The sequence below is a fragment of the Monodelphis domestica genome, chromosome 7, assembly GCF_027887165.1.
Source record: "Monodelphis domestica isolate mMonDom1 chromosome 7, mMonDom1.pri, whole genome shotgun sequence".
NCBI lineage: Eukaryota > Metazoa > Chordata > Mammalia > Didelphimorphia > Didelphidae > Monodelphis > Monodelphis domestica.
In genome coordinates this window covers 292263964-292279744 of record NC_077233.1, presented here as the reverse complement: position 1 = coordinate 292279744, position 15781 = coordinate 292263964, and the positions used below count along the sequence as shown (strand labels likewise).

At 37.5% G+C, this 15781-nt stretch overlaps 1 protein-coding gene across 8 annotated transcripts in view; it reads right to left on the bottom strand.

The window, feature by feature from the left end:
- The window catches only part of APC (APC regulator of WNT signaling pathway), a 163947-nt gene that overhangs the window by 36158 nt on the left and 112008 nt on the right, over positions 1-15781 (bottom strand). For all 8 annotated transcript variants that reach the window (XM_007497809.3, XM_056803963.1, XM_007497806.3 and 5 more), the window contains one exon: positions 47-145. In XM_007497809.3, the coding sequence (XP_007497871.2) occupies positions 47-145 (99 nt within the window). The remainder of the gene's footprint in view (positions 1-46; positions 146-15781) is intronic.

Sequence of the window (15781 nt, the reverse complement as noted above, 5' to 3'; positions counted from 1 at the left end):
AAGAAAAAAGAGGAGCTGGCCGGTGCGGAGTGCAAGCTCCCGTTACCTTGGTCCCTAGGTGACTGGTCAGCCTCCGAGGAACAGAGTAAGCACCGTTAGCACTCCCACCGCTGGCTGTCTCCTGGTCCGCTTGGGCCACGGAACCCTGCAAACCAAGAGAGCCATTAGAGAGCACCCCAAACCGAGAGACAAGGAGGATGCGCGTACTTCACAGCCGCAGAGATGGCCCTTGACCAGGCCACTTGGGGCCGTAATGATATCGGACGTATGTCCGTATGGGGAGGCTCAAAAAAGACTCGCGCCAGCACATTTCTATTCCATTAAACCCAGCAGAGAACGCAGAGAACAGCTAACACCGAGGAGGAGCGAGCAGACGCACAACTCAGTTAAAGGCTGTAGTGAGAATCCCAATTCTTCCGAATTTAAGACTACAACGTTCCAAAAACAATGCGATTCCCAGTCATCAAAGGTTCAGTGTATATTAAGTGCAAGTAGATTTACTATCAGAAAAAAGGACACTAAATCTTTGAACAATTAAATCACTTCCTTGACATTCATTTTTCTGGAACTGACCCAATGAAACTTGCCTTCCCACCTTAGCTCTAAGAGTAGCTGTTTTAAACCTAAAAAATGGGCCGGCGTATCACCAATCAAATTAGCACTTAAACTAGAGAAAGAAAATAAAAGCAGTTAATGAATCAAGAGGGGAAAATAGGAAATAAAAATGTCCAACCCTCTTAGGAAATTGTTTTTGCAAAAGATTCCTGATAGAGCCCATTCTTATAGAGACACACACGCCAACTGGGGGGAGGAGTGTAAACCATGTAGAGGAGCCTCCTTTGCATGTTAGAAAACACTTCCTCTATTACAAAGGGAGTACCTCCTTTTAATAGCACCACATATGAATTCTATCATACTTGCAAGAAAGGTCAAATACAAGAAAAGATTACTCTCAAATAGTGTTTTAAAATATAGAGGGGCAATTGGGCAGCTCAGTGGATGGAGAGCCGGGTCTCGAGATGGGAGGTCCTGGGTTCAAATCTGGCCTCAGACACTTCCCAGCGGTGTGACCCTGGGCAAGTCACTTGACCCCCATTGCCTAGTCCTTACTGCTCTTCTGCCTTGGAACCAATTCACAGTATTGATTCCAGGAGGGAAGGGAAGGGTTTAAAAATATCGAGAGAGCAATTTATTTTTTCAGTTCTCTATGAATGGATATCTTAAAAAAATACTCACTTTTAATATTTGGGTAGTTATTACACTATGGCGAGCGAGGTGGTGCAGTTGACCTCAGACACCTATTAGTTTTGTGACCCTGGGCAAATAACTTAATCTTGGGGCAGGCACGTAGCACAGTAAACAGAATGCTGGGTCTGGAGTCAGGAAGAAGAATCTTCCCAAGTTCAAATCCAGCAAGACACTGAAATCTGTTTGCCCTCCGTTCCTCATCTGGAGAAGGAAATGGCAAATCACTCCTGTATCTCTGCAAAGAAAATCCCAAATGATGTCACAGAGAGCTGGACAGAACGGAACAACATGATTATACTGACGACAAAGCCTAATTGGAGTATGCGCAGGCGGATGCCCAATATTGTAGTTTGATCATTAATTATGACCCAACTTTCAGGATGAATGACTCACGGATGATTTCTGGTAGATAAAATAGACTACAAAGGGATATCACTTTTAATGTGGAAAGCAGACTTAAAAACAATGTCCTAAACAGCTCCGGAAGATTTAAGAACTCTGAGTAAATGCAATGACCACCACGATTCCGGGACAGATAAGGAAGTATTCTAAGCCATGTATTTTCCACATGGCCAACATAAGAATTTGCTTTGTTTAACAATACATGTTGTTTTCAAGGTGGTTGTTTTTTCCCTTCTTTTTTTGGAAGGGTCTCTTTTTTAGGGGGAGAGAGAAGAGACTATGGAAAGAGTAGTCAAAAAATAAAAGATTATGGGGGCAGCTGAGTAGCTCAGTGGATGGAGAGCCAGGCCTAGAAACAGGAGGTCATAGGTTCAAATCTGGCCTCTGTGACAGAGGCTGGCCCTCACTGAAGAGAAAACCTGAGAAAAGGCATTCTGAATCTCTGTCAGACCCAGGCTCAGTCAACCTGACTTTCTGTCAGGGGGCTTAGGCTGCCAAAGCCCGAGTTCCCCCAAACTTGAGGAGACAGGGACCCCCTTTTCCCCACTTTCCTTTCCCTACCAGTTACTCCTTTGTATTATCCTGATTGAGTTAATTTGACATTAAAATAGTTACCTTTTCTCCAAGCTGTGAATCAAGTGTGAGTGAACAGATCAAGGGAAGACCCTTTGGTCTCAAGGAGTGGAGGGGGGACAAGAGCAAATCTGGGAGAGCAGCCACAGCTAAGGAAGGAAGGAAGGCAGAAGGGGGAAAATCTTCAAAACCCCTCTCCTCTCTCTGAGCCAACCCTAAACATCAATTGTCTTTGCTAGATTCTGTTCTCTTTACCATCCCAAACCTTTTCTCCATTACATCTGCTGTGTCCCCTGAACCCTGCTTTGAGAAGGGAGGTCTCCACTCTTCTCTCTCTCATTCTTGGTTTCATGCAATAGATTTAGTTTGTGTGACCCTGGGCAAGTCACTTAACCCCCATTGCCTAGCCCTTACCACTCTTCTGCCTTGGAAACAATACACAGAATTGATTCCAAGGCGGAGGTGAGGGTTTAAAAAAAAATAAAAGATTATTTTAAGAAATGCAAAGAAGAGAACAGAGAAAGGCTTGGGAGAATCATAGGCAAGTCAGTTTTGAAAGTTACATATTGAATTTAACATATTATTTTAAAAGAAAATCAAGCTATTTATAATACAAATTTATAGACTCATGATGTTGTTGCTGAATTTCCAATTTAAAAAAATTATTTTAATTCCTCTAAGTCTGAATATCACTGGAGGTATTGCTCTTACTGTTCACAGTACAGTTCTGGGTAAATAACATTTTGAGATCTAAAGTAGGTCATAATCTATTGAACTGGTGGTGTGTGTACAGGGAAACGTACTGACTTAAATATTTTGTTGAAATTTAAATTGGGTGTTAGCCAGACACTTCCCCCGTATTTTTACACTGCTTTAGTTTCTTAAATCTGTAGTTGTATGTGCCTTCTTTCTGTGGAAAGGAAAACTGAAGCAAGTTTTGGACTTTCTGCCACTGAGTTGGAACAAACAGCAGTTGGAATGTTAGAGAGAAGATATTGACAAGAATGACAGTTGGAGGAGGAGGGGCAACTGAGAGTGGCAGTTGGTCTCTTGACACTCTCTCTCTCTCTTCCTGGTCCTTAAACTGGTAGGAGCCTCTCTCCCTGTCTCTGGATAGAACTTCCTCTATTCCTGAATTTCCCAACTGTGTGCTCTACCTGGATTCCTGTGATCATGTCATCGGCAAAAGGACTTAAGGGGGGCAGTGTGAACTGTAAGGCCTTTCTTTAGGGGCGTCAGCCTGAAGAGACAGGCCCAACCAGCTCTGAAGGTCAGAAATTTTCTTCCTCTTGCTGTCTACTGCTAAGACTTTGAACTTAAGAAAACTAGCACAGATTAGCATAAACAGAAATAAAAGAAACCCTTCACCAGTCTGGGAGGCCTGGCCTCAGCTCAAAAGCTGAGACTCAAAAACCTCATCTAGGGAAATCCCTCTTCCCTGATACCTCCCCAATCCAAACTTGTTATTAAAATTTATCTTTATTTAAATAACCGCAGTCAGATAAGAGGACTATCATTTCAGGGAACACCGAGGGAGCTGAACCTCAGGACAGCCATTCAACTATAAATGGTCCTTACTGGACCCTTGCTGGGTGACCTTAGTCTGGGGGAAGGCTTGTCCCTCAGGAGGGGTCCGTGCTTACCTGCTCTGGGGTATCTTCAACATCAATCCATAGAGAAGACATTCCCACAGGCCCATTTCTCGGGAACCCCATTTTTCAAAAATAGCCTCTCGGCAAGGGGCATCTCTGTCCTTTTACCTCACCAGCAGCCATATTCCCTCCCTACCTTCAACTCCTCCAGTATCCCCTGATCTTAATCACCGACACATTTTCCCTTTAAATATTACATTTCTCTATTCCTCTGTTTGTGTGGGTGTGTAAACCCTTGCTTCTATCTTAGAACTGATACAAGATATCAGTTCCAAAGCAGAAGAGCAGTAATAATTAGGCAACTGGGGTCAAATGACTTGCCCAGGGTGGTATCTGGGGCCAGATGTGAACTAAGGACTTTCCATCTCCAAGTCTGGCATTTTGTCCACAGAGCCACCTAGCTATCTGATAAATATGCCTTCTTTTCTGAATCTGATTGGAAAGAGATGGGAAAACAAGGGAATGTGACAACTAAGAAAATCCTTGGATGAATTTCCAAAAGTCAGTTGACTTGGGAAAAAACCAAAAGATACAATACACTAACTACAGTTGGGCACCAATAAGATCTTTGTAACTAGGTAAATCATCATCTCTCTTGGACTTAAGCTCTCTTTTCTAAATAGTGATTGTACTAGATTCTCTCTCTCTCTCTCTCTCTCTCTCTCTCTCTCTCTCTCTCTCTCTCTCTCTCTCTCTCTCTCTCTCTCTCTCTCTCTCTCTCTCTCTCTCTCTCTCTCTCTCTCTCTCTCTCAAGGCAGAAGAAAGGCTATGGGAAGCAAGTGATTTGTCCAAGGTCATACAGCTAAGAAGTATCTGAGGCCAGATTTAGAATTATATATCTTAAAGAGAATTTATATTTGTTTTTGTCAAAAAGAAAAAGGATTTTTCCTTCAATTATTAAGCATAATTTGCTTAAAAATTGACCTGTAAATCAATCTAGACCAGGTTTTCTTCTTTGGTAGACTTTTTTGAGATTAAATTGCTTAAAACTTTCATTTAACCCAATTCGCCTCAATCTCCAAATCTATAAAATAAACTAGACAAGGAAATGGCAAACCATTCTAGTATCTTTGTCAAGAAAATCTCAAATTAGATCACAAAGAAACAGATGTGATTGAAATGCCTGAACAACACAACAAATTAGTAAGAATATAGACAAAAAGTATCTTTTTAAAATGTAACTCTCCCAACAATACAAGAGAAAATAGGCTTTGTACATTTGGCAAAGGGGTATAAATTCATTGCTCTTAATTGCTAAGTTTTTTTTTTCTCCTCTATATGGTAGTATTCTACCTAGGCATTATTTCTGCCTTCTTCAGTGTGCTTAGTTTACCCATAGCTTCTGATGTAGACATTGCCTGGTCACTGCTATTCCAGGGACACTATTTGGACAATAATAAAAAGTCCAAATTCTCTGGCCCTCTAAAGTTTACATGGTCCTTCTTTGGTCAAAGAGGGAGCAGAAGGTGGCTTAACTCCTGCCATCAACTCCCATCCCAAACAATTCGTTCTTGGGACCTTGTCTGGAATGGCTCTCTTCTATGCTACTAGACACTGGATTGCCTGAATTCTAAAATGGCTTGCATTTTAAACAAACTTACAAAGTGTGACAAAGTTTCCCCAATCAATATGAATATGTCAATTCATTTCATATAACTTTATTAAGGGCGTGCCTAAAATCTAGTTTAAACCCACTGATTCCAGAGAGATATGTAGGTCTTATTCACAACTTTATCAAATCAATGGAATTGTTTTGTCTTACTAAGGTATCAGAACATGGCATAAGTTAAATATTCTTATAAGTACTTTACAGGATTGGAATGATTTGAATAACCTACTCTACATTTGCATACCCTTTTTTTTTCTGTTATGAATTCATCCATTGCCTCAACCTTCCCTGCTTAGAACTAGATAAATGTAACCACAAAATAAACAAGAAGTAAAGAAAGTAAATGAAATTTTAGAAAAGTTAGATTTAATAGATCTCTGGACAAAACTGCATGGGAATAAAGGAAGAACATACTTTCTTTTCAGCAACACATGATATATACACAAAAACTAACTGTGGACTAGGGCATAAAAACTTCCTAACCAAATGCAGAAAAGTAGAAATAATAAATGCAACTTTTTTTTAGATCATAATGTAATAAAAATTATAATCAATAAAGGTTCTTGGAAAGATAATGAATCAGAAACTAAATTATCTAATTCTTCAAAAGGGGTTGGTCAAAAACAAATTATAGAAACAATCAATGATTATATTAGGAAGAATGACAGTGAGGAGATAATATATCAAAATTTATGGGATATAGCCAAAGTAATATGTAGGGGAAAATTTATATCCCTGAATGCTTATATCAATAAAACAGAGAAAAGGCACATCAATGAATTGGGCATGCAACTAAAAAATTTTGAAAAATTAAATTAAATTAAAATAAGAAATCCCCAATTAAAGACTAAACTGGAAATTCTAAAAACAAAGGAGAAATTAATAAAATTAAAAGTAACAGAACTACTCAATAAATGAGACTCAAGTTGGTTTCATGAAAAAACAAATAGAGAATTGGTTAATTTGATTAAAAAAAGGAAAGAAGGGAATTAAATTATCAGTATCAAAAAGAAAAGGGGTGAATTCACCTCTAATGAAGAGGAAATTAATCATTAGGAGCTATTTTGCCCAATTATATGACAATAAATATGACAATCTAGGTAAATAACCCAAATAACCCCATCTAAGAAAATAAATTGAACAAGCAATCAATGAACTCCCTAAGGGGTGGGGGGTGGGGGGGGGACACAGGGCCAGGTGGATTTACAAGTGAATTCTACCAAATATTTAAGCAAAGAAGTCCTACCAAATTATTTTCATGACACAAATATGGTGCTGATACCTAAGTCAAGAAGATGAAAACAGATTAAGAAAATTACAGAGCAATTCCCTTAATGAATATTGACGTAAAAATCTTAAGAAATCACATGATTATCTCAATAGATGCAGAAAAAACCTTCAACAAAATACAACATCCATTTCTATTAAAAATACTAGAAAGCACAGGAATAAAAGGGCCTTTCCTTAAAATAAGTAGTATCTATCTAAAACCATCAGCAAGTATCGTCTGCAATGGGAATAAGTTAGAAGTCTTCCCCAGATCTTAAACTGTACTATAAAAGCAATCAAAATAATCTGGTCCTGGCTAAGAAACAGAATGGTGGATCAATGGAATAGATTAGAGATAAACAATCTTAGCAATTCAGTGTTTAATAAACCTAAAGAACTCAGCTTTTGAGATAAGAACTTAATATCTGGCAAAAATTGCTAGGAAAATTGGAAAACAGTATGGCAAAAATTAGGTATAGATTAATATCTCACACCCTATACCCATGGTGGCAACATATGGCATGCCTGCCAGAGGGGACACTCAGAGCCCTCTCTATGGGCACATGTGCCATCAATCTAGCACAGAGTTGGCCAGAGCTCATTACTAGAAAGCCAGAAGGGTGCAGGACCAGCTGATCCCCTCCTCCATGTGAGCCCAAGAACATTTCTCACATCACCTGCCCCTCTAAAAGGTTGCCATCACTGATTTAAAACAAGATACAGTGCAAATGGGTATATGATATAGATATAAAGGGTGATATTATAAAGTAAATTAGAGGAACACAGAATAGTTTACCTATAAGATCTATGGAAGGTTTTGTACAATGTAACCAAGATTAGAAGGGAAGCCACCAACTGGGAGAAATTTTTGTAACAAATTTTTCTAATAAAGGTATAATTTCTCAATTTATAAAAACACAAATCATTCTCCAATTAAGAAACGGTCAAAGGATATGAATAAGGAGTTTTTAGATGAAGAAATCAAAGCTATAAATAATCATATGAAAAAATGTCCTAAATGCCTCTTGATTAGAGAAATGATAATTAAAACAATGCTGAGGTACTACCTCATACCTACCAGATTGGTCAATACGATCATAAAGAGATAAATGTTGGAGGGGATGTGGTAAAATTGGGACACTAATGCATTGCTGGTGGAGTTGTGAATTGACCCAACCATTCTGGAGGACAATTTGGAATTATGCCCAAAGGGTTATAAAACACTTTATATACCACTTCGAGGTCTGTATCCCAAAAAGATTTTTTTTTTTTAAAGGGAAAAACCTACTTGTACAAAAATATTTATAGAAGCTTTTCTTTATGGCTGAACAAATTGTTGCATATGATGGTGATTGGAATACTATTGTGCTGTAGAAAATGATGAACAGAATGATTTCAGGAAGAGCTAGAAAGACTTACATGAACTGATGCAGAGTGAAGTAAGCAGAACCAGAACATTGTATACAGTAACAATATTGTGGAATGATCAACTGTTCTTATAATATAAAAATTTTTAAAGATATATTTTTGTTAGCTGTGCAACTCAGTCACTTAACATCTGCCTGCCTCAGTCTCTTAAAGTGGAACATGGTGATACTGGCACACACTTCAGTGTTTTGTAGGTTCAAAGGAGAGAATATTTGTAAAGTACTTAGCATAGTACATGACACATAGCTGCTTAATAAAAGCTAACTCCATTAACTTTCTTCAGGATTAGTTTTTTGTTGTTTTTTTTTTGTTTTTAAAATATATTTTTTATCTTTTGTTAAGACTTTTTTTAGTTTTAGTAACAAATTTCCACATACGCTTTCCAAAATTATATGGCCCTGTGAAAATTGGATTTAGCTCTCCCCTGATTTAACAATGAAGATACTTGGCTCTTCCTTGATTGTGAAGATTAAATTGTCATCCCCTATCTGTTGCTTTAATCCCTAAAATATAAGCACAGGACTTAAAGTTGAGTGGGAAGATCTGCCCATGTTAGATCTAAGCACCAAGGGTGTAAATATCTCAGTCCTAAAGTAGGAGGTCTGTGACCCGCGTGTGCGATAATGGGGAATGAATTAGAACTGACTAACAGCCAGTCCTAGAGCAGAGCGTCAGCTGTGATTGGTAGATGTGGAATTAGGGCAAGTGACGCAAGAAAAAAGGTCTTCCAAAGAAAGAGACAAGGGCTTGTGGGAGGTTGGTCTTCTGGGCTGGTTGTTGAAGGTGGGCCTTCTAGGAGTGGGTTATTCTTCTGGGAGTTTGAAAGAGACACACTTGGAGTGGAGACTGCTGGAGTTGAGGCTGATAAAAGAATCTGATGATTGAACTGACAACATGGTGACTCCCCCCCGCCTTTTCTCTCTTCCTTAATATCTTTCCTCTATTGTAAAATAAACTACCATAAATTCCATTTGAGTTTAGTACTTCATTTTTGGGATTTAGAAATGAACTCCCTGGCAACTAATGAAATATTCAGTCCAACCATAAATTTAACAATCCATATTATCTCACTCCCTTCTTTACTTTCCCCTCCTGGAGCTGACAAACAATTCAATCTGTGTTATCATGGAAAAACATTTCCATATTATTCATTTTTGGAAGTGAATAATCCTATAAAACCAAACTCCCAAAACATATCCCTGAGGATTAGTTTCACTATATAGCCAATGTTTGACTTTTTTCATTGTTATGATTACTTTGCACACAGTTAATTATTTTGCTCTTTGACTCTATTCAGAATACCATTAAGTTTCAATTTAGGTCTGCATCTTTTACTTATGTTTTCTGTATTAATTAGTATTTCAATTGCATTGAAGTCTATGTTGATTTAATATTTCTCCATTTTAACATTTATAATTTGTCTTCAAGAACTACTTTTGTAAAGTATCACATGACATTGTATATTCTTGAAACTTCTCATTCGGTGGTAGCTATCATAGCAAATATTTCAGACATCATTTCTCTAAAAGTCTGTTTAATTCTGCCCCCTCCCCCTTAAAAAAAAAAAAAAAACCCTTACCTTTTGTCTTAGAATCAATAATGTGTATTGATTCCAAGGAAAAAGAGTGGTAAGGGCTAGGAGATGAGGATTAGGTGACCTGACCAGGGTCATACAGTTAGGCAGTGTCTGGGGTCACATTTGAACCTAGGACCTCCCATCTCTAGGTCTGGCTCTCAATTTACTGAGCCACCCAGCTGCCCCTTAAAAGTCTGTTTAGAAAGGACAATTATCTTATAAGGTATATTTAGTTACCTTTTCCTATATGAATTTAAATGCTTTGTAATTTGGCACATATTTTTATAAGAATTAATGTTTATAGTTTCCTTAAGTTTGAGTTCCTTATTTATACTTACTGATAATATAAATTTTAATTTTTGCTGTCATGATTACAACTCTCAGTTTTGCCTCATCTATCATAAAGTAGTCTAGATTAATTTTATTCTATATATGTCATTATTTTTGTATGTGTTTCTTGCATATAGCAAATTATTGAGTTTGTTTTAAAATCCATTTTTAAGTTTTTTATTTTTATTTAATCCTTTTTCAATTTTTTCAATTTTATTTATTTATTATTATTTTTATATATGATATATAATTACAAGTAATTTATTTATTTATTTAATTCCTTTTTATTATATTACTTAATCCATAAATCCACATATATATATATATATGTGGATATATATATGTATACACACACACACACATGCGTTTTTCTTGTTAGGTAATTAATTCCATTTACCAATACCCATTGGTGCCCGTTCTGTAATTTACAATCTGGGGCACAGATAGGCTAAATGATTGCCCCAGGGGAATAGCAAGTTATGTGTCATAAATGGGATATGACTTCAAATTTTCTTAAATCTGAGTCCAGATAGTGATCTGTGATTTTTCTCACTTTTTTCTTTTTTTTTACTCTCTTTTGTATTTTGTCACTATATTTTTGTTCTGATTTATCTGATGTTAGTCTAATCCCCAAGGTTCTCCCTGTTCCCAACTACTTCTGCTTACCTACTCTAGCCTAAGAAAACAAACCATAATTTCATTAATTTTCCTTTTAACGTGTTCTCTTTCTTTTTTTGGATTCTCTTTTCTTTGCCCAAATGTTTCAAAAGCTTTCATGGTTCAAGTAAAATGTTTTGGTGACACTCTTTTTGAAGAAATTAATTTACTTTGCCTTTCTCCTAATATCTATTCTTTTCTGATTCATTCTGAATTCTATGCTCCTATTCAAGGAAGAAATCTTTGCATACAACTTCTTTATTTTATGTCCCTTTTAAGACAAAGCTTTTAGAGTACTAAATGCTTTTTTATTTCAATATTACTATGTTTGCAGAGTTCATTCCATCTTCATTCTTGTATATTTATTATATCTTATGTTTTTGGTGGCACTTTTGCTATACGTCACTATAAGAATTATCAATTCTAATGAAGAAAACAGTGGAGTGTTGGGAATCACTCTGTATTAAGTTTACCCCTTCTCTTCACCACAATTATTTGCAAATCAAGTCCAAATTATTTTGTTTTTTTGTTTTCCCCCAATGACCCTGGGTGCTGGGGATTATAGTTTTGCAAAGTACAACCTTTACTTGGAGAAGACATTTTTCATAAATTAAAAAAAAACAGACTACAACAATATACACTGACTCTAAATATGCATTTGGCATATGCGATTGGTTCGTTATGGTTTCAGAGTGGATTCTTAACATCTTCTGGAAGAGCTATTGTCAATGCAGAAATAATCCATGAACTGTTGTAAGATCTGCAGCTTCCTACACAACTAAAGCTCATACTCACAATAATGATTTTATCACACAGTGAAATCATAGAGCAGATATCACAGCTAAATTTGCTGCAGAATAAGGTCCTGAACTCATCTTAAACCTCTCTGTAATTAGTGAAACAGATTTAGAAAAAGCATACACAGAGAAAGAGGTACAGAAGTGGAAACAAAATTTTAAAGCCCACCAACCTAATGGTGTCTGGATTGTCTCAGTAGGAAAGCCTATTCTTCCTAGAACATTTTATAATCAAATCTGCCAAGCCATACATGCAAAAGGTCACTTTGGTACATAGGCAATAATAGATACAGTGAAGAAAATGTGGGTTGCACCTGGTATTACTAGCATTGCTTCAAAGGTCTGACTGTTCATCTTGCTCAGTTTGGCAGCAGTATAAGCAGAATATATTTAAATAAAAAGCTTTTCGGGGATGGCCGCTAGCTTACACACCCTTTGAAAACTTACAGATAGGGTACATTAACATGCCTAAAGCCGGGAATTACAAATACTACATGGTAATTTTAGATCAGCTAACAAGATGGCCAGAAGTTTTCGCATCCAACAAAAACATTTCAAGCAAAGGTATTGTTAAAGGAGATCATACCTAGGTTCGGTATATCAGGGAAGATAGATTTCAATAGAGATGCACATTTTATGGACTCAGATTTTTTAAAAATTATGAAAAACACCAAAATTCCATGGCCCTTACCATCCTGAGAGTTCTGGCCAGGTTGAAAGAATGAACGGGGAAATCAAATCAATGATTGGAAAGCTGTGCACAGAAACTCATCTAAAATGGACTGATGTACTACCCGTAGTTTTATTCTATTTAATAACTAGGCATAGAGGTGATGTACACATTTTACCACATGAAATGCTATATGGACACACCCCTATGCAGGCAAAATTATTTATTCCAGTCTTTATGTCTATGTTGGGAGCAGATGTAAAAATAGCTGAATACATAAGGGAATTGCAAAAAAGGGTCAAAGAATTATAAGAAATGGGGGCATTAGTGCAAACAGCACCAAATGATTTCACACTACATAACATACACCCAGGTGATTCTGTATGTATCAAAAACTTTAACAGAACAAATGCAACACAACCAGCTTGGGAAGGTCCTTAGCAATTTTTATTAACAACACCCACTACTATAAAAGTTGAGAAGACATCTTGGATTCAATGTGTGCACATCAAGAAGGTAATGGCAGGTGAAGAATTGAACTTCAGTTGAAGATGTATGCAGGTGAAGAGGTTAATCAAGGATGAGGAGATAAAGATCAAGGTGACAAGAAGTACTTCACAATGAGAATGAAAGAATAATGGAATAGCTACAGACACTATTTTAAGAACAACACACTGTTTTACATAACACCAAGAACATATGGCTATAATCAATAAAAGACTGAAAATATTACTTAACATTTAAATGATAGATGAACTTGTATGAACAGGTTGTATAAAAATTTTTTTTCAAGAATATATAATAGGAAAAATTGTCTATTTTTTAAATGATTAGTAATACATAAGAATAGCTCATAACATAATTTGTAATACTACCTAACTCAGTACTTGGGATTCATAGTGATATAAATAAAAGAAGTTATTTAAATATACTTGAAATATTGCAGTAGGTATAAAAATTAGATCTTAGGGTAAAATTCTTATCTTAGAGGAGTATTGCACATATTCCTATAAGCCTTACACCAGGGGTCCCCAAACTGTGACCCCCTGAGGCCATGTATCTGGCCCCCACCGCACCTCCGGAAGGGGCATCTCTTTCATTGGTGGTCAGTGAGAGTAGCACTGTAAGTGGTGGCACCACAAAGTGTGGCGTTGCTCACATACAGTACTACTTCTGATGACATAATCCTTTGTGTGGTGCCTTAGAACGAGGCGCCCTGCGAAGGATTATGTGGCTGCACAATGGAAGATGTCAGCATGGTGAGTGGTGATCTAGGGGAGGGGATTCCACACTGTGTATACTGCCGCCCAATTAGGGTTAGGTTTTTATAAGTCTGGCCCTCCAACAGTCTTGAGGGACAGTGAGCCGGTCCCCTGTGCCTTACAGTAAGAGGTAACATCAAAGGAAAAGTTATATCCTTAGTAAAGTAAATCTTCAATGTTTTATACCCATTTCAAGGGGGATTTTATATTTTGCTAATAGGTGAGTTTGAAGGAATATGTAAATAGCATGTACATAGCATGTAAATAGTGTGAATATTTAAATATATTTTGTATATAGGTTTCTTGCAAAGTTTTTGATTTTCTTAATATTAAAAGTTAATTTTGAGTTTACTTGTAGATAGTTCTTATTTTCCTGTATTAGCTTAGTTAGAAGTTTGATTTGAATTTTCTTCCATAGTATTTATAAGGTGCATTTTGAATTGTTGTAGATAGGCTCTTGCTTTCTGTAAGAGTATAGGCTATAGTTTGTTATTGTAACATCACTGTGTTATTGCAAATGTTTGCCTTTTTGTAATTGTAATGTTTTGACTTGCAATTGTGCAAGGATTTTCCTTTATGTCTTTTTTCTGTTTCTTGAATTTCTATTTTCAATCTTTAGCACAGGGTAGTGTAATAGTATAGTTAGGATAAGTCTAGTGTAGAAGTAGAACAGAGTAAGTTTAAGAAAAGGACTATATTTAGGGAATAGAATAATGGCTTAGGTATAGATTAAGATAACATGGTTTACCAAGATCTATTTGGAAAGACTTGATCTCAAGGGGGAAAATATTAGGATTAATTAGCAGCTAAGGACAGGGTAAAGAAGAGTGGGCTAGGTTTCTTTAAGGCCAGACAGAATTCTGGGAAGTGGTGGTTGGAATTCTGTAGAGCCAGAGTCATTTGGAATTTTCCAAGTGCCAACCGTCTCCTGGTGGTTTTTGGCTTAGGAGGAAGCCTGGTTTTTCTGTTCCCTGGAACACTGAAGGAATCCAGTGGCAGGAGAAGGAGAAGAACAGCTTATGGTATCTATAGTAAGTTTGTGGGGGAAGTTAACAGAAGAGAGAGAGGGAGGAAGGGAGAGGCGAGGTTGGGGGAGAGAAATAGAGAGATTGTGTGTTTTTTCTTTAGGTGGCTTCTGAGAGGGCCAGGCCATTTTGAGGCCTGGTCAGGCCTAAAAGAAGGGCTGGCAGTGGGCAGAGAGAGTGAATAACCAAACTGATTCAAAGCTGAAGGAGATTTACTAAACAATAAATATATAATTAGAGGATTAGTAATTAGTATAAGGTTATTTAGTATAGTTTCTGGATTTTTTTAGGGATAGATAAGGAGTTTTAAGGAGGCTCCAGTTCCTTGAAAGGAAGAAAGTCTGCACAGGCTAGAGGGAGTGGGGAAAAAGCTCAGACCCTGTTAGATTAAGGAATCCTAATCCTCAAAACCTTTGTTTACCCTTCTCACTTTTCCTTAACCGTTAATAGAGGTCTTTTTACATGTGTCTCTAGCAAGATCCTTGCGCAGGCCAAAATCAGTTACATGGAGTTTCATTAGCCACACGGTCACGTGCCCAACGGCTAGATACTGTATCCAATTCCCCCCCATAACATCCCGAAGGGTTCCTGTTGTCACATTGCTGCCAGTAACCTTCTTGGTTGTTCCTCTTATTGCGTGAGAATTCATTTCCTTGTTTATTCTTCCCTTTCTGTTGTGCTTACCGTTTTTGAAGGGCTGGGGACAGACCTGACTTCAATGTTTCCCTTTTGCTGAAGGTCTTTTTTCATTGGTAATTAGTCAACTTTGCAGTCTGTTATTTTGGCGGGTATTTCCATCGTTACCTCTGATTTCGTGCGGCGGCAGAATCATCCTTGAGTATTTCAATTAGGGTTCCTCCGTAGCTGAAGGCCTTTCTTTTGGCTGCTTTCTTATTTGACACGCATGCTTTAAATTAGCCATTTCATGCCTTGGTTTTTAAAGCTTAAGATTTTTCCTCTGACAAGGATTTGTGAATTCAGCTAATTGTTACTTAATTCTGGGCATTTTATGATGGCTCTGAAGGTAGAAAACTCACCACACTTCTTGGGGGGGGGGGCATATTTTATTTTTTATGTAAAGCTTGTTCTGAAGGACAGCGGTCTGGGCTCAGAGAGAAGTGCTGCCCCGGAGGCTGCATGTGACCCTCGCCACTGTCACCATCCACGTGACCTCAGTTTCTTCATGGGTAGAATGAAGCCGCTCTGCCAGAGAGCAGTTCTGAACGCTTTGGGTGTGTGTCATGGAGAAGCCTGCTGGCCCCCGTTCAGGAAGAAAGTGTTTC